A 20,675-nucleotide genomic window follows, 5' to 3' on the forward strand; every position below is an offset into this window, starting at 1 on the left:
AAAGACATTCCTCAGTTTATTATCTCAGCCAAAGCAGAGTGCAGCATTCTCCTCGATCCTATTTTGGAAAACTATTCTGGATTATGTGCTCAGCTCTTTAAGGTGCAAATTAAGCCCAGGACTTTTTTTAAAAATTTGGTTCCAACATATCGATGTAGTCATAAAGAAAACATGACAGCGGCTATACTTTATTAGGAGTTTGAAGAGATTTGGTATGTCAACAAATACTACTCAAAAACTTCTATAGTTGCACCATGGAGAGCATTCTGACAGGCTGCATCACTGTCTGGTATGGAGAGGCTACTGCACAGGACCGAAAGAAGCTGCAGAAGGTTGTAAATCTAGTCAGCTCTATCTTGGGCACAATCCTACAAAGTACCCAGGACATCATCAAGAAGCAGTGTCTCAGAAAGGCAGCATCCATCATTAAGGACCTCCAGCCCCCAGGGCATGCCCTTTTCTCACTGTTACCATCAGGTAGGAGATACAGAAGCCTGAAGGCACACACTCAGCAATTCAGGGACAGCTCCTTCCCCTCTGCCATCCGATTCTAAATGGACATTGAAGCTTAGGACACTACCTTACTTTTTTTCCAATATGCAGCATTTCTGTTTTTGCACATTTAAAAAAATCTATTCCATATATGTATTTGATTTACTTGTTTATTTATTATTATGTTTATTTTATTTTTTTTTCTCTCTCTGGTAGATTATGTATTGCATTGAACTGCTGCTGCTAAGTTAACAAATTTCACGTCATATGCCGGTGATAATAAACCTGATTCTGATTCTGATTCTGATAAACCCGAACCCAAAATTCCAGCCTGACCTGCTGAGTATTTCAGCTGCTTGTGTACTGGTTTGCAACATTACTTACACAAAGAAAGAAAAGATGTGTGATGAAGCAAAGAGTAAACTAAGGAGGACAACTACCCACAGCACATTAAACTTCTGACTGAACAGTCCTAAGGCACACCAACAGGAAGCCAGCAGATTCTTCAACAGTAGATTACCATTTAATTAAGTATTCAAAATCTTATGAAGTATCCTGCATTTTTTAAAAATATTTGCTAAATATAGTGAAGTAAGATAGTGACAAAAACATATTGTTATCTATCTGGCATCACAACTGAAATAAGACTTAATAAGCGTACCTTGTTTTTATATTGAGCAACAAAGACAACTGCTTTAATTATTAACCTCTTACGATTGAGATTTGACCTACTGGCCACTAATATTCACATCCGCAACAAAAACAAGTATACTTTTCAACTCAAAACAACATTTGCCCTGCAAACTGCTTAAGTATAAGATGGTAACAATACCATCTTAACAAAATGTTAAACATCTGGGGCAAGAGAGACTGGAATCTGGAAAAAATCTGGGACCAAAAACCAAGGGATAAATAGCATTTTTCTAAAGACACATAGAAAAATGACTGGAAAGGAAATTGAAGCATTTTAATAATTCATGAGCCATTCAAAACAATTATAGTCCAACATTATGATCCCAATAAACTATAGGGCTCCTTCTAATGTAGTCCTTAATATCAATGCCCATTCTCAGAGTTGACAAATGGCTTTAAACATGTATACATCTTAAAACCAAATTAACTAATGGAAAAAGAACAACTAATAAATTGTGAAATACAGAAATAATAAAATTGCTATTGTTGTCATCTACCCATTTCGCAACCCTATGGCTTATATACCCATTTTTCAACCCTATGGCAAGCCTACAGACTTGAACTACTGCACAGAGTCTTGTCATCTTCAGAAGTTTTCGGATGACTCTGCCATAGTTGGATGCATCAGCAAGGGAGATGAGGTTGAGTACAGGGCTACTGTAGGAAACTTTGTCACATGGTGTGAACAGAATTATCAGCAGCTTAATGTGAAAAGACTAAGGAGCTGGTGGTAGACCTGAGGAGAGCTAAGGTACCAGTGACCCCTGTTTCCATCCAGGGGGTCAATCTGGACATGGTGGAGGATTACAAATACCTGGGGATACGAATTGACAATAAACTGGACTGGTCAAAGAACACTGAGACTGTCTACAAGAAGGGTCAGAGCCGTCTCTACTTCCTGAGGAGACTGAGATCCTTTAACATCTGCCGGACGATGCTGAGGATGTTCTACGAGTCTGTGGTGGCCAGTGCTATCATGTTTGCTGTTGTGTGCTGGGGCAACAGGCTGAGGGTAGCAGACACCAACAGAATCAACAAACTTATTCGTAAGGTCAGTGATGTTGTGGGGATGGAACTGGACTCTCTCACGGTGGTGTCTGTAAAGAAGATGCTGTCTAAGTTGCATGCCATCTTGGTCAATGTCTCCCATCCACTACATAATGTACTGGGTGGGCACAGGAGTACATTCAGCCAGAGACTCATTCCTCCAAGATGCAGCACAGAGCGTCATAGGAAGTCATTCCTGCCTGTGGCCATCAAACTTTACAACTCCTCCCTTGGAGGGTCAGACACCCTGAGCCAATAGGCTGGTCCTGGACTTATTTCATAATTTACTGGCATAATTTACATATTACTATTTAACTATTTATGGTTCTATGATTATTTATTATTTATGGTGCAACTGTAACGAAAACCAATTTCCCCCTGGGATCAATAAAGTATGACTATGACTATGTCTTTTGCACCACTAAAGCCAACATGTCCTTTTGGGTCACTTCCTCAAGTTACTAAAATTAAACAGACAATGCAGGAATTGCTTAACAGGTCAAACAATGCTTATTTTGATGAAACATCATTGACCTGAAATGCTAAATCTTGTTTCTCCCTAACTTCCAGATTTTTTGTATTTTAATTTCTAGTTTCTGCTCTTTTGTGTTTACTTTGACATTCTTGAGTTACTGCCTCAGTACATATCAGTGTCCAACAGGATTCATTAACCAGTCAAACTTGGAACTCTGCAGGTTTTCTGCACCAGTAAGTCCTCTCTCCCCTTGCTTGGTCTATGAATGATCACCTATTTCTTGCTTTCTATCCCATCTTCAGGCAAAGCAAAGCTTGTTGCATGACCAGATTCTGGAAAATACAAACCAGAAACAACTCGCCCGTTTCATTATTGTAGAAGACAGGTTAAATTATGAAGGAGAGTGCAACTGTACATGAAGCACCTCAAGGATAGTTTCAATTATTGAAATATTTTTTAAGAAACATGAAACAAACTGATTTTCTGCATCCCAAATCAGGATGCCAATCGGGATTATAATTAAGAAGTTCAGAATGACCTAGGAAATGAAAATACAATCTATATCAGTGGCAATATCAACATATAAAGGTAGGTAAATATAAATACAGGTGATCCCCATGGGAAGGGGGGAAATGCAGGCAGGGGGCATTGGGGAGGTTGCATTCCCAGAAAACAGGCCATATCACAGTTTTTTTTGTAAGAAGAAGCCATAGCATCAACTCATGTGTGAAGAAATGAGTTGGAAGAAAACTATTTTGTGTTCCACATAACTTTATAATCAGGAATTTTTATTCCATATCCCAGAGTTTTGGAGGTGATTTATGAAGTCCACAAGGGTGTACTTCTGTTAGGCAAACCTCTTGGGTCATCTGGACTGCTCTTTGAGGAACAGGAACCAATGCACTGTTGTCAAAATGGTTCAATATAAAGTTAGAGAGAATACAGAAACTTGATGCACAACACATTTTCCGTGACAAAGTTCAAAGTAAACTTATTATCAAACTACAAAAATCACCATATATCACTCTGAGATTCAGTTTCTTTCAGGCATTCACAGTAGAACAAAGAAATACAACAGAATCACTGAAAAACTTCTCACAGAAACTGACAAACAATCAATGTACAAAAGACGACAAACTGAAAATACAAAAAAAATTTTTTAAAATAAACAGAAAATTATTACTGAGAATATAAATTGTAGAGGCTTTTAAAGTGAGTCCACAGGTTGTGGAATCAGTTCAGAGTTGAGGTGAGTGAAGTTATCCACACTGGTTCAGAAGCCCGATGCTTGAAGGGTAGCAATTGTTCCTGAAGTCAAAGGAATAAGAATGACCTGGCCAGGACAGCTCAACACAATTCAGAGAAAACAGAAATCAAACCTGTGTAAACAGGATTGTTGTCAAGATACGGGAGATTTTCAAACAGTGAAGGCAGTATAGAGAAGTACCAGAAGACTGAAGCACAACATCAAGTATTTAAATTACAAGGAGAAGCAGAAAATAGATTTTCAACCCAGAAGGAAGGCACAGACTCAGTCTTAAACAGTAGTTGAGGAATATGTAATGCTCCAAATAGTTAAAGAAGGGGAAATTCATTCTCATTAAAGATAATTCCTGGATTGAGATTGGGAAAATCTTCTGTGTATGTGGAATGATCAACATCTGAAACGGACTTCTGAGAACCGTAATCAACATTTACTTCCTAATCTTAAGGTCAGGAATTCTCCCATTCAAATAAAGGAGGATTCCAGTCTCATATCAGGTCAGACTGACATGGGAGTGCAGATCTACATTCCCCCGTGTGACTCTGGAGAATCCCAGCATGTGGAGTCCAACAAGGGAGCAGAGCAGGTGTGCCAGCATTATGTTGTTCTACTCATGCTGGGCCTACAATGGGGCTGCAGAAATCCCAAAGGTACCTGCAAACAGATGAATGCTGGAGATTCCCTTCAGAGTTATTGTCATAACTAACCCGACTTGGGCAACTGTGCTATGTCAAAATGTTAAAAAGGGTTCAGACGTGTATAATAAACTGCACAAAACCCAGACATAACAAGCATTTTCTATCCAATTAAGTACTTTTAAAGAATGGCACTCACTGCTGTAAATAGGAAAACAGAGTTGTCAGTTTGTGCAAGGCAAGCTCCCCACAAGCAGCATTAGCAGAATCAGGATTGTTATCACTCTCTTATACAATGTGAAATTCGTTGTTTTGTGGCAGCAGTACAGAGCAAAGACATAAAATTACCATAAATTACAAAATAAACAGCACAACAGAAGGAATAGTGAGGTTAAAACAAAGTAAAGAGGTATAAAACAATCATTTGTTTCTAGGCTATTGGCCAGTAGATATAAATATTTGTCAGGAGAAATGGGTAACAGCTCATCAGTTCTTTTAAAGAACAGCTTTAAAATCATAAGACCATGAGGCATAGGAGCAGAATTAGGCCATGGGATCCACTCCACCGTTCCACCATGGCTGATTGATCACCCCTCTCAACCCCAACCTCCTGCCTTCTCCCCGTAACCTTTGACACCCCGATTAATCAAGAGCTCTATCGGCTGGTGGCGCAGTGGCATCAGCGCTGGACTTCGGGGTGAGAGGTCCCGAGTTCGAATCTAGCCGGCTCCCAGTAAGAGCTGGTGATCTCTTAAAAAAAACACTCACCCGGCAGAAGGCAATGGCAAACCACTGCTGTAACTTGCCTCGTATGCAATTTCCCAGTACGCCAGAGCGGCGTGGAAGGAAATTGTCCGCTAACTGGAAATAATTCCGGATGCAATATATCAGCTTCTGCCTTAAATATACTCAATCACTTGGCCTGTACAGCTGTGTCTGGCAATTACTTTCACAAAGTCACCACCCTCTGGCTAAAGAAATTTTTCATCACCTCTGTTACAAATAGAAGTCCCTCTATTCTGAAGCTGTGCCCTCTGGTCCTAGACTTCCCCCACTACAGGAAAAATCCTCTTCCCATCCACTCTATTGAGGATTTTCAAAATTCGACAAGTTTCAATAGGATCTTTCCTCATTCTTCTAAACTCCAGCGAGTACAGGACTAGAGCCAAATACTCCTCATATGTTAACCCTTTCATTCCTAAGGTCATTATCGTGAAGCTCCTCTGGACCTTCTACGATGCCAGCTCATCTTAGGTAAAAGGCCCAAAACAGTTCACAATACTCCAAGTGCAGTCTGACCAATGCCTTATAAAGCCTCAGCATTACATCCTTGCTTTTGTGTTCCAGTCCCCACAAAATGAATCCGAACATTGCATTTGCCTTCCTTACCAACGACTCAACCTGCAAACTAACCTTTAGGGAATCCTGCACGATGACTCCCAAGTCCCTTTGACCCTCTGAGTTTTGAATTTTCTCCCCAATTTCCCAACAGTCCATGCCTTTATTCCTTCTACCAAAGTGCATGAATGTACACTATATTCCATCTGCCACTTCTTTGCCCATTCTCCCAATCCGTCTACCCTGCTTCCTTCATACTACCTGCCCTTCACGTATCTTTGTATTATCCATAAACTTGGCCACAAAACCATCAGTCCTTTCAACCAAATAATTGATTTAACATGAAAAGAAGTAGTCCCAAAACCAACCCATGCAGCACACCACTAGTCAAGAACAGCCAACCTGTAAAAGCCCCCTTTATTCCGATTCTCTGCCTCCTGCCAGTCAGCCAATCTTCTATCCATGGTACTGTCTTTCCTGTAATACCATGGGCTCTCCCCACCAATGGGGGGGGGGGGGCGGGGTTGGAGAGAGAAGAGGGATTATTGAGGGAGGAGGATTGCTCTGTGAACTGGTTATACATTCAATGGGCAAAATGTCCTCTGCCTATGTTGTACAGAAATACAAATGTATGAAAACTAGCAGAAGCACCTGAAACTGCAGATCCTGGAATTTAGAGCAACAAACAATCTGCTTGAAGCAGGTCAATCATAATCTATGGGAGGGGTGGAAAAGGAGGGGGAGAAAACTGAATCACATTTTCCATCTATAATAAGGATTCCTTTAATATCATTGCGTTCCTTTGTTGGAAGCAAAAGATGAATGTAATTTGTGTTCCTCAAGTAACTTAAGATTAATAATTACAAGAACTTACACTAGCAGAGACCACCATTAACCCAAGGATGGTTTGACATCAACTATATTTGTTGATTTGGGATTTTCAGTCTGTAATCTCCACAAAACCGCTTGGTGTCTCAGCTAATCATTTCCTAAAAATACATTTGAAATTAATGAAACAAAAAAATTTAATATCATTTTTGTATCTGATATTCAGTAAGAATGTTGATGAGAAGATTCTCTTATTCAACACAAAAATACATTTAGCATCATGAAGTGAAATATCTTCAACATCAAAAAGATTTTAAAGATAACAGTGTACATGTACTAAGGTCGATAACTGGAAATAGTCCAATTTGTTGAGGGACTCATACACAGCTGCCCCAAATCTACAGCACAGTGCTCACATACTTATAACTGTAAATATTAAGATTAAGACAAAGATTAATCAAAGATGACCAAAGAACCCCAATTAAAATTAGGATTGTACATCACTTTTAGGGTAAGGAGACAAACCTTTATATAACATTCCAGATGCAAACTCACCATGGCTCTCTATAATTAGAGCAGAAGGTCCATATTTTACTACAAGACTCAAGTGAAAGGCCAAAAATATTATTTGCGTTCTCAGTTGCTTACTGAACCGAACGTTAAATTTTAATGGTCTCCATCCAAGCTGACCCAGGTCCCTCTGAACACCAACGCTTACCAATGTCTCAATTAAAACAAATACCTACATTTCAATTTCCTCTATCGGAAAATCTCATATTTTCAGTTTATATCTCAAATCCTTGTCCATCAAGTTAAAGTGCCAACTATCCACTCAAAGACCCTCTGAATGTTTGTGCTGGCCATGACGCCTAATTAATCTCATCTGCCTACACATGATCCAATTCCATTCATGTGCCTAAGTACCTGTTAAATGAAAAAACACCCACACCAACTTGGGTGTTCAACCAGTGAACAAAAGACAACAAACTGTGCAAATATAAAAAGAAAAATATAAATAATAAATAAATAAATAAGGAATAAATATTGAGAACATGAGATGAAGAGTTCTTTAAACTATTGACTATTTTTTGAGCTCCCAACAGTGCAGTGGTTAGAGCATTACTTTACAGGACCAGTTATCAGTGATGGAGCTCAATTTCCACCACTGTCTGCGAGGAGTTTGTACATTCTTCACGTGACCACCTGGGTTTTCTGGTCCCCCACCCCCCCCCACATTCCAAAATGGTACGGGGTTACGGTTAACGAGTTGTGAGCATACTATGTTGGTGTCTGAAGCAGGACAACACTTGCGGGCTGCCCTCAGCACATCCTTGAACCACGCTGGACGTGGACGTTGATGCAAGAATATGCATCTCACAGTACGTTTCGATATATGTGACAGATAACGCTAATCTTTATAAAGAGATATTCTATGAAGACAACATATATCTTCCCACTTTCCTGTTCTTCTGTATAAATTATCTGGCCTTGGTTTGCTAGTGATTCACATTAACTTCACTTAACTCTTATAAGTTTTCTTCATCTGCTTCTATGTATCCTGCCAGACTGCTCTCGTATTCTACTTTACGTTTTCTTATATTTTCAACTTCGTAGAATTTTGAACTTTATTGAATCGTCAGGTTTACTCATATGTGGACAAACTTTCCTTTGATCAAATGACATCTTTAACTTGTATTGAGTGCCCCTGCCATGCTTGCTTTCGTTGGTTGGGTTACTGAGTATAAAATCAAGGATGGCATGATGCAGTTACATGGAATATTTTGGTTAGGCCACATTTGGAGTATTCTGATCATCCCACACTATGGGACAAATGTGGAAGCTTTGGAGAGAATGGGGAATAGGTTCATGGGGATTACTGCCTGAATTGGAGTTTAGTACCAATGCATCTTATTTGCCTTTCTTGTGATCGCAATACTCCACTGGACATTGTTAATGTGGAGTGTTGCAATTCCAATTCATTTGTTTATTAAAGGATATGGCCTTGGCCTCAAGATGCAGCAGAAGACAAGCTGTGTTGTGTTCGACTGCAGACTGCTGCAACAATCATGGACTCAGGGACTTGGACTATATTTTTTCCCTGTGTGACTGCTTTTTACTGCTATCTTTTATGTGCTAGATGTGCCTTTGGCTGTTTATGACCGTTTGTACTGTGTTTTGCATCCTGGCCCCGGAGTACAGCTGTTTCATTTGGCTGTATTCATGTGTGGTTGAATGACAATTAAACATGAACATGAACTTGAAGTGGCAGTGTGCAAAAGGTCCTCTACCATCCTGCTTCCCCTGTCCAAAAACATCAGCTCAGCAAAATTCTCATACACTGGATGATAAGCAAATGAATGTTATCATCCAGACCAACATCCCCAGGATAGAACAGGCCGTCAATTGTTGAATAATTGAGATTTAATGTTCTGCCTTTGAAGAATCAACTGAGGTAAACAAGACACTATTATTTAGACTCCAACAGAGAAAACCGTTTTTTTTTTAGTTCAGAAAGGATTAAATGAAGTAAAATTTCAGATTTTTCCCACTAAAAAGATAGTGTTACCTTTATTTTCCTCTCCACTATGAAAGATGATAATTCACATTATGCATGGCTCAACAGATGTTAGAAACTCCATGGTTACCTGACATTATTCTGGGATGAGTTAAGCAGGTGGTGTCAGGAGATAACAAGACGTTCATTCGAACACACAGGGTATGTATTATAGCTATTCTCAACTGTATTCTCAACAATAACATAAGAGTTTAACTTACACCCAGTCGTTGGCAAAGTAGTCTGATAGACTGTCTCATTTAAAAAGAGCTGCCCTATCCCAAAGTGTATTCTCACCAGTTTTGGCATGCAAAAGGCAAATAAAATCCACTAATTGAGACACTGTGACCAAGGCAAATACCCCTTCTCCTTCTATAATAGCATACTGCAGCACCTGCTGTAAGATCGGAGTTCAATTCCTGCCACTGTTTGGAAGGAGTTTGTATGTTCTCCCTGTGACTGCGTGGATTTCCTGTGGGTCCTCCAGTTTCCTCCTATATTCTAAAGATGTACAGTTAAGCAGTTAAGGTTGGCGCTGGAAACATGGTGACATTTGCAGGCTCACCTCAGCACAATCCTCACTGATCTGATTTGACGCAAACAACACACTTCACTGTATGTTTCGATGTACACGTGACAAACAAAGCTGATCTCTCTCTAGCAGCTTCTGACCTGCAGAAATTAATTCGAAATTTATCTCTTTAAGGGCAAAGGTTCCCAACCTGGTGTCTGCGGGCCACTTGCTTAATTGAAATGGTCCAGGGCATAAAAAAGGTTGGGAACCAGAACCCCTACCTTCGAGCCATTTCAGCCACTGAGCACTGAAAACCAGTCAGAATGTCCTCACATCCAAATCCTATCCTACGATTAGGGTCCTATGTACATCATAGGAACCAATTTGCAATTCAAGGGAATCTACCATCTGAAATAGCTGGGCATTGCAGCGAGTCTCTCTGAGATCCCTCAACTCCACGAACTTTCCTGCAGCAGGTAAGGATAGGTGGCGATCAAACTCTGCTCCCCAAATAATCTTACCTCATATTCTGAAAAGAAAGGAAAAGGACCAGTGATACTACCTTGACACAAAACATCAACTGTGGCTGCTCAGTGTTTGCAACATTTTCTGTTTTTGTTCAAATTTCCAGCATCAAGTCGAACTTATTGTCATATGCTTAAATACAATAAGGCTGAGGTAGAATGCTACTTGCAGTTACATCACAGGGACTTTGATACAAACAGCACAAAGGAGCTAAGCTACAGTATTCAAGACAATGAAGAAAAAATGTGCAAAAGATTAGTGCAAGAAAAACAAGAGACAAGTCCGCAGTCGAGCAAGAGGTGGCCTGTAGTGTTACACTGCTGAGTCAGGATCTGCACTGGCTGTGTGGAGGCTTCAGCTGGTCAACACATTGCAGGTTGCAAAATTAAGACATGTAGATCTGAGATTTCAGGTTAGTGATCTTGGACTGAACTCACTTTACTGATTGGAGCTAGCATTCTGAAGTAGCGGTTCACTGTAAATGGTTCCTACGCTGGAAAGATTTTAACTTAATTGTTAGTTTCCTTCTGGTTCCCTTCTTCTTTCTTTTAGATGTGGGAAAGGATCATTTGGGTTTCTGATTTTGAAAACTCCTTATCCGGACTACACTGGAACTTGAAACTGCTCAGAGCGATTTCGCTCTTACGAAGGGTATTTATCCAAAACATTAACTCAGCTTCTCTTTCCACAGATTTTTATTTTTAAAATACACACACACAAAATTATAAGTGGTGTGCAAAACTTTTGCATTTGTAGTCAATACGTTCAGCCGTGTTAACTTGTTTTTAAAACTATAGTACCATTGTCACTCATGTGCCTCCATGGAATGAGTCACCATTTCTACATTTGGGGTGCTTCCTGACCTGACTCAGCTCCCTTATGTGCAACAGTTCTTCCTCAGAGGCTTTGCATTGGCGGCACCTAGCTAAAGTGCAGCCTACATCAGGTACTCCTACGTGGCAGTAGATGGCACATCTTTAGTCATTTGCCTAATCAGCTGAATGTTTTCCAAGATTTTCTGCTGAGTCCTCTCTTAGGGTGTATTCTGGAGTTAGGTTATATGACAAAATGTTAACTTCAGCAACCAGTCTTTAGAACTGAACATGGATTGTAGATTAAATTTAAAATGCAGCCCTAGGCAATAGGTTCCTAAAGCTGTGTAATTGGAAAAAAAAACAGACAATTCTAATTATCATTAATTTGGTGTATCTGCAGCATGGGTGCGAAGAAAGAGGTGTGAAATAATATGTAATTAAAAGGAAGCATTGTAGATACGTTGTAAATATGGAATTGTCCTTTGATCTTCAGCATATAAAATGCCATGTAATATTGGGTCGAACAGGCCTCATCCTTCAGAGATTGTCTCATTTTCTCAAATAAAAGGCTACTTTATATCTACCAGCTGCATCTCTCTGGCGACTCTGTTCACATTACAACAGTCTCAGCACAGTGCTAGCTTCCATTTCGCTAATGCACAATTAACAGATTATGGTTGAGATTTCGAGGTTTGAGATTTCTAGCCTTTCTAGTATTCTAGTATCCATTTCAGTAATAGAAATGTTGTTATATACTGAAAATTCAACTAAATAGCTATGAGAATCGGCCATTGAGCTGAATGGCCTAATTCTGCTATGTCTTATGGTCTTACAATGGCATAATAAATCAGACATGATGGAATGACAGAGTAGGTTTGATGGGCTGAGTGGCCTAATTCTGCTCCGATGTCTTCTTCTTTTTAAATCTTTTTATTAATTTTCCAAAGTTATAAACAAAATAACAATGTTGATACAGAGAGATTGGAATAATCTTATTTTTAATAAGCATATACAGAAAAGATTCCAAATAATACAGGTATAATAGACTTCCAAACTCATGATGCAATTAATCATAGAGAAAAAAAAGAATTAAAAAGAAAAAAGAAAAACCCCAAAAAGAAACCAAAAAAAGAACTAAATACTAAACCCAAAAAAGCAAATGGAACAAAACAAGGCTAGACCATTATCTTAATTCGAACTGCTCCAATGTCTTATGGTCTTAAGGATGAGAATCACTGATGTATGTCCTGGATTTTGTTGTTTTGTGGCAGTAGTACAGTGCAAGACAAATTAAATTTCATAAGTTACAATGCACAGGTAGTGCTAAAGACAAATAAAATGGTAGTGCTCGTGGATTCATGAATCTATAAAAATAATGATCAATTTATATTCATTGGGGATCAAACTATCACAAAATCAAAACAGAAATTCATTCAAGGAATAAATGGAAAGATGATACTAGAACCAGCAAGCAATGCAATCACCGAATATTGCAAGCTTAAGAGCCAGGACTAGGGAAAGGAAGCAAACTAAACAACTCCTCAAAGTTTAAGTGAATACAGAGAGGATTCCAATTAGATTGTTTCAATGATTTTATTGCAGCTAATAAAAGTAACTATAGTAAAATAGAAAAAGCTATCAGAGCGAACCAAGCAGGTAAGTTAGATGAATAAAAGTTTTTTTTGCGCACTAAGAAATGTTCCAATGAAACTTGTCATGGAAAAAGTCACTATCTAAAGCAATTCATAGATTAAGAGGAAACACATGCTTCAATTAAAGAACAACATCCCTCATGGCAAACAAACTCCCTGACTCAATCCAAAATCACTGAAGAGTGTCTCAAAGGCATACTCACTCCATTAAAACAAGGAGAGAAACCTCGTTTTACATTGTTTACCTGTGTAAGAGTGGCCCCTTGACTGTCCACTATCACATCCAATAGGCTGCCACTGTAGCACCATGCTGGCATCAGCTTTGTAAGGTGAGTGCTTGAGATCTTCCATTTACCACATTTGTTTCTCCAAAATAGACATATTTTCATTGCTGCCCACATTTACAGACTACACTGGACAACAAAGATTTTGCTTTCTGAACACCTTTGGGTGTGTCTTATGGATTTTGGGCTGCTGACCATGAAAATCACCATGAATTTTCCCTATCACACACAATTTTATTTTAAAATCAGCTATATTTGTTATTTCAATTCAAGTCAGAATAACTGATGCCAAGGTTAAGGAAGGCATTTTGTTGGTCCACAAATCAAACAGGTCATCAATGACAGGCAACTCGAGAAACTTTTAGTGGGACGGGAGAAAATCCCATGGAAGGCATTCAAAGTTGTTGCTGAAGATTTTCTTGGCAACTACAGAACACCAAATTACGTGCAGCTGGTTGACAACATGCTTCAAGCATACAAGACTATGAAGTGCAAATGTCACTAAAGATTCATTTTCTGCATTCACATTTAGACATTTTCCCTGCAAATCCTGGCACTGTCAGTGACGAGCACAGTGGAAGGTTTCACCTGGACATTGTGGTCATGGAGAAACGGTATCAGGGCAACTGGAATCCATCAATGCTGGGTCACTCATACAAAAAAAAAAGAGGCCTTCCTTCTCCACGAAATGCAGATGAAAAATAGTCCCAGCAGTATATTCTGAAAAAAGGAAGCCAAGTCACCAAAACTGTTCGACAGGTATGAGATGAAAGAAAGAAAAACATGGTAAGCATGAGAAGAAATAGGAAAGACTCAGTCTCTAATTATTGGGTAATCAGGTGCAGACGCCAAAGAGAAAATGGCAAATGGCTACAGCTGATATCTTTGAAAATATAGCTCTGTTACTTCTCCAGACCTTTAAAGTCAACATCAAAGAAAAATAATTACCAACCCGCCTCGTTTCATCAAATTAGTGTAGCATGTGTTTGACAATAGTTCCAGTTTCACACCACCACTTGGAAAGGGTAACGGGAGGCCATCCGATGAGCAAGGTGATGAGAATATTGGTCTGATGAAATCTATTAGGAAGTCTGGAAATTGTCCAGTTTTTGCAATTTTTGATTGAACTTCCCTTTTTCAAATTGTATACCACAAAACAATGTTTGCAGCAGAAGAAACTTTAGGAGAAAGGAAGGAACAGAGTAAGTGCCCAGCAAGAGTTCGTATCCTCATTGGCACGTCCTGGATGGATACCAAAGAGCATGGCCCAAAGGTCAATCAGAAACCCAAAGGTCAAGGCCCAATGACCAAAGACCCCAATCTGCAAATCTCTGCAAGTCCAATGGGGAAGCTGAAGGCCCAACATCTGCAAATCCACAAGTCCACTGGAGGCTGAGGGTTAGAGGATTGTACAAGGGTGGGCAAGTGGGAGGGAGAAACAGGACTTTTTGTGCTGTTATTGCTTTGTCACTTGGTATGTTCTGTTGTGTTGTTCTGCTAAGCATTGTGGGTGTGCTATGTGCGTGCCAGAATGTATGGAAATATGTGTGAGCTGCACCCAGCACATCCTTGGATATGTTGGTTGTTAACGAAAACGACCCATTTCACTGTACCCATGATAAATAAATCTAAATCTGAATCCAAAAGCGAATCTGAGGTATAGTACCTCTAGCTACAGAATTTAGAGTCCAGCAAACAATGACTGGTCATTCCAACTTGTGCTTTTAACTTTAGAAGCAAAGATGGCTTTCTGTTCCTCTCGTTTTGCTGCTCACAATTTAGTTAAGCTGCCAGAGGGTTATTTCATGAAATGAAAGCCATGATTAATGTAGCATTCAATAGTTTAATGAGGCGTTTCTTCTTCAGAGTTCTTGCTACATTTATCATGCAGTCTACAATCCTTAAGTGGTAGATTCTCAGATTCAAATCATGATCTGTACCCTCATCGTTCTCAGTAATTGAAAGATATGTTCATGTTTGTCTTGCTGCAAAACATCAATATACCCGCTTTCCATCATAGGGGGTTATTCCAGGAAAGTAGATGAAAGATAAAAGACCAGTCACCACCCAACTGAACTACAGAGCAGGCACAAGCAACCAAGCCCTGCTTTAGTTGCTTATGTACTTCTTAATTCAATTTTCCCAACTCCACTTTCAGTTATGTCACATGCTGATATACGTATCTACAACTTTAGAAAATATATTCTGATTCAAACGTTTTTCTGCTGTACAGAACCACATCAAAATAACAGCTGGGTGCCAGAGACCAAGTCCATTGGCTGTGCCATATGGCTCCATCAGCTTTTTCTTTCAATATGCAGAACTCCATGGCTCTTTTCAGCAAAAGAATAAATCTTCCTGCAGTATTCTACGGTAGATTTTAATTAGTTGGACATGAACCACAAAGAATCTGGTCTCCGATATCATCATAGCTGAAACTGGTCCTCCCATCGGTGTTCATTAGGAATCTAGCAACAAAGATGCCTTGCTGAAAACTCCCTAAAGGAATATTTGTTGATAGCTAAGAAGGATTTTTATAAACAACACATCAATCTCCATTTTCAGAATATCCTTTCCCCCTTTCTGATTAATGTGTCTATTCTAATTAAGATAACTCAAACATGAAATCTTCCAAGGCTTTTGGGCAATGATTCCTCCATATTAGCGTGGCTCAGATTAGCAAGATATTGCATTGACAGACTGCATTCACATACACATGTTCATTGTGCCTTGCACATCCAAAACTCTTGTGTCAGTTTTGGTTTAGCATCAGAGAACACTACAGCACAGAAACAGACCATTCAGCCCATCTCGTCTGTGCCAAACTGTTATTCTGTCTCATCCCATCAATCTACATCCAGACCATAGCCTGACATAACCCTCCCATCCAGGAACTTATATAAATTTCTCTTAAATATTGAGACTGAACTTGCATCTGCCACTTCTGCTGGCAGCTTGTTCCACACTCGTATCACCCTCTGAGTGAAGAATTTCCCCCTCAGATTCCCTTTAAATATTTCACCTTTCATCCTTAACCTATGACCTCTAGTTTGCACCTCAGTGGAAAAAGCCTGTTTGCACTTACCCTAGCTATTCATCTCAATCTTGTATACTTCTCCCCTCATTCTCTTACACACCAGGGAACCAAGTCCTAACCTATTCAACCTTTCCCTACAACTCAATTCAAGTCCAGGTAACATCTCTGTATGCTTTCAATCTTATTGATAACTTTCCTGTTGGTAGGTGACCAGAAACGAACACAAAACTCCAGATAAGGCCTCAGCAACACCTTATGCAATTTCAACATAACACCCCAACTCCTATAGTCGATACTTTGATTATGAAGGCCAATTGCCAAAAGCCCTCTTTATGACATTACCTATCCGTGATGCCACTTTCAGGAAATAATGGGTTTCCAAGATCCTTCTGTTCTATCACACTCCTCAATGCCTTGTGTAAATCCTACCTTGGTTTGCCCTCCCAAAGCGCCTGCATTAAATTCCATCTACCACTTATAGCCCACTTTTCCAGCTGGTTCAGATTCCACTGCAGGCTTTGCTAACCTTCTCGCTGTCTCCTACACCTCTATTTTTGGTATCATCAGCAAATTTGCCACACGACCAACACCAACAGCACACCACTAATCACAGGCCTCCCTCAGAGAGGTAAACATATACTTGCACTCTCTGACTTCTCCCGTGAATCCAGTATCAATTCCAAAATACTATCTCATCCTGAATGCCAAGCAACTGAACCTCCTTGACCAGTTTTCCATGCAGGACTTTGTCAAAGACCTTGCCAAAGTCCATGTAGACAATATCCATTGGCTTTCCTTCATCAAGGAAATCATTGTTTGTGATATTTTTGAGAGATAGATCGTCACAATTTTATGAGACAATTAAGTAATTTTTGAAGTATCATATACCATAGAAGCAGGCTGATGAAATTAGTGTTTCAGTAATGTGCATCAATTTTCTGAGCAATCACTGTTCCTACTGCATTGCCTCTGTTGTATGATGTTCATGATTGGCCATTTATACCAAACTGAACCCATCCTACAACAATATTAATGGACATCAACTCTTGTTGCCTAACATTGAGAAGTTATTTGCATCCCCGTCTTGGTTTTTAAACTGTAAATACATATTACAGTGTTACATGAAAATTAATCCTGGCAAAGATAGCTGAGTGAGAGTGAGAGCAGTATAACTAGAAAGCATGTGCAACTGAGAAGCATGCCTCCCCATATTTAATACAACATATTTTAGCAACACTAATTATTCACTCATCTGTGTACAAGAACCCTAACTTCACCATGGCATGTTATTTCAAGGATTTGACTGAAAGATGCATTGTCTGTGACGTTGGTTCATGAAGTGTTTGAAGGTGTTTAACAATTACAAACGTTCCCAGAGCCCCATGCACTGGTGGTACTAAAGTGCAACTTCCTTCACGTATTCTTAAAGCCTGGAACGTGGAACATTGCAGTAGGTAGCAGACCTTTACAGACATTTGTCTAACCTTCTGAATATTTTCCAACATCTCCTGCTGAGGTTTCAGCACAGTACTGGCTTCAACTTGGCTAATACACAATTAACAGATAATGGTGAATTTCAAGGCTTGAGATTTTGTTATCACTAGAGAACTAGAAATGTTGTTATATACTGAAAATTTCAACTAAATATCTATCAGAATCAGCTGATAAGCTGGATGGCCTAATTCTACTACATCCTATGGTCTTATAAACGGATAATAGATCAGCCATGATGGAATGTCAGAGCAGACTTGACGGGCTGAATGGCCTAATTCTGCTCCTATGTTTTATGGTCTTAAGAATCAGAATCGCTGACGTATGTCCTGAATTCTGTTTTTTTGTGGTAGCAGTACAGCGCAAGACAAATTACATTTCTATAAGTTACAATGCAAAGGTAGTGCTAGGCACCCGATGAAGTATCTTGGCCTGAAACATTGAGGGTTTATTCCCCTCCATTGATATTGCCACAGCTGAGTTCCTCCAGCATTTTGTGTGCGCTACTCTGGATTTCCAGCATCTGCAGAACCTCTTGTTTATGATTTTCCCAACAGGTATGTGACATGCAACTGTCCTAGACCACGTTGAATAATGAGTTGCTCTTGCAAATAATCAAGCATTCATTAGCAGATTAAGGAATATCCAACCCAAAGTTAAAATCTCAAAGTTCAAACTTCAAAGTAAATTTATTACCAAAGTACATATATGTCACCATACACTACCGTGAAATTCATTTTCTTGTGGGCATTCTCAGTAAATAGGAAACCTACACAAGAACAGGCAGTCAAACAACAAACATGCATAAATAATATAGAGAATATGAGTTGTGGAGTCCTTGAAGGTGAGTCCATAGATTGTGGAACAGTGAAGAGAGTGAAGTTATCACACTGGTTTAGGAGTCTGATGGTTGAAGGACATTAACTGTTCCTGAACCTGGTGGTGTGGGACCTAAGGCTCCTGTACCTTCTTCCCAGTGGCAGCAGCCAGAGGAGAGCATGTCCTGGATGGTAGGGGTCCTTGACGATGGATGCTGCTATCTTGCGACTGCTACTAGCAGACGTGCTCGGTGGTGGTGGTGGTGGTGGGGCGGGTTCCTGTATTGAAAATCTGATCACATTCCAGCAACAGCTTCCCTTCCGCGTTTGAACTGGCTTAATTTGTTGTCTGAGAAGGAAGAGCTGGGCTCAGTGGACAGCTACCCAAGAGAAAGCACTAATTTCAAATTGCGATCAAACACTTATTGTGAGGTCATATGCTTCCGTTTTGGAATTACTAGAGCATTCTGTTACAAATGGGAAGTCACGATACGAATCGGACACATAAGAATCTCGCCTCCAAAATTAGATGTTTTCTCGTGTTTTTTTAAAATTTAAAATGACTGCACAAATAATTAGATCAGCAATAAAGAGTGCTTAGAATATCCGTGCATGTAAATAAACAGCAAGTCGAGGTCTAAGGGCATCACTTTTATGAAGAAAGATGCCAAGAATGTCGGTTTAAAGATACAGGCTCCTGCTCCCTACGACCCCAGAATACAATACGCAAAAGTGCTTAAAACTAAAACTATTTAATAAAATGCCTTAGGCTGGAAAACAAAAGACTTCCTTTAAAAGTCCGGCACCACAGGAGTTAATATACTGAACAGGGAAATTCCTCCGCTTATTGGCAAGCGATGTGTGATAATTCCCAGAGCTGACGCCTCGATAACTCACGGATGAGGAACAGGGAGAGGTTCGGACACCCAAGCCCCGTCAGTTCAAAACACCACAGCATCAGTTCAGTTCCTTTCTCAGCAACGAATCGAACCGTACTCCGTCTTATCAAAAACACCGTGATTAAGATGCGATAAAAGTTGTCATTTCTTGCCCACCCCACCGACACCGTCACCTGAGAGACACTTTCCTGTCAACTTTCCAAGACTCAGTTTAACACCTTTAACTTCAAACACCGATCACTCAGAAAGATGAGGAGTAAACGATTTGTACGCGAACCGAACAGGACCTCGGACGCCTTCCCACGTTGTGAAGGAAGGCAGAGAAGCGGATTATAGTTCTGACTCGACTTTCCCCAAGTCATTCCCAGTGTCTCACTTTAATCGGACGCTCAGTCACCCATACGCGGGGTGGGTGTGAAAGTGAACCGCTACAGACACTTCGCGCTCAGCTGGTGCTCGCGTGCTTTTACGGAGGGGGGGGGCGGAAGGGCGGGGTAGGGGGTTGTAGGACATCCCTTACCTGCAAGAAATGGTGATCTCCACTTTCGTGGCCGGGATGTTGGCATGCAGAGGATCGAAGTCTCCTATGGACGCCATATTACTGAAGCCTTGCACGGCGTCTCCCAGCCGAGCCCCGAAGCACTGAGCGCCTCTACTCCACAGCTCGGGTTAGCCTGTGCCCGAGTGATGTCACTTCATAACAAACACAAGGAAACGTCCGCAGGCGAGAGAGAGAGAGAGAGGAGGGAGAGGGCGAGGAGAGGGAGAGCAATGGCACTGAGCTGTATCTGCACCAAAAATCCCAACTAGCCCAGCTCAGAGGAGGAGCACTGGCAGGCATTTTACTCAACGGTGGAGGCGGGGGGGGGGGGGATTTCCAAGAAATTTAAAGAGAGGATGTGAAAAGTACACTATCATCCCAGAATTATTTGAACTGATCAACTTGTCGATGACACCTTCGCGAACATCACAGAAAAATACATAAACGCCACTAACGCTCGCGATAGTGTGTTATATACAATTGAAAGTCTTTCTTTATTCAAAGGCCCACTCGACTGGAAAACAGCGTACCAAAACTATTTGAAGAAACGCAGCAATTCATTACGTTTCTTCAAACGACAGATACACTACCACAAACTTTGTTATTGCAGTAATCTTTTCAAAATATAAAATCTAATAAAAGTCAGTGCTTGCAGTTCCGTGGCGAATTTCGGATTAGATTATGGACATATTACAGTCCCCGTGACTCTGTTCTGTGCTGACAGTGTAAACTTTTTAATGAAGTGAGACCTAAAACACCAATCCACTTCCGGT

At 40.2% G+C, this 20,675-nt stretch overlaps 1 protein-coding gene across 1 annotated transcript in view; it reads right to left on the reverse strand.

Moving 5' to 3' along the window:
- The window catches only part of LOC134359358 (copine-8), a 338,437-nt gene extending 318,247 nt beyond the window's left edge, over positions 1–20,190 (reverse strand). Inside the window, exon 1 of the mRNA XM_063072488.1 lies at positions 19,882–20,190. Coding sequence (XP_062928558.1) covers positions 19,882–19,958 — 77 coding nt within the window. The 5' untranslated portion in view covers positions 19,959–20,190. The remainder of the gene's footprint in view (positions 1–19,881) is intronic.
- Positions 20,191–20,675: the final 485 nt, after the last annotated feature.

Source organism: Mobula hypostoma, chromosome 20 (genome assembly GCF_963921235.1).
Source record: "Mobula hypostoma chromosome 20, sMobHyp1.1, whole genome shotgun sequence".
Classification (NCBI taxonomy): domain Eukaryota; kingdom Metazoa; phylum Chordata; class Chondrichthyes; order Myliobatiformes; family Myliobatidae; genus Mobula; species Mobula hypostoma.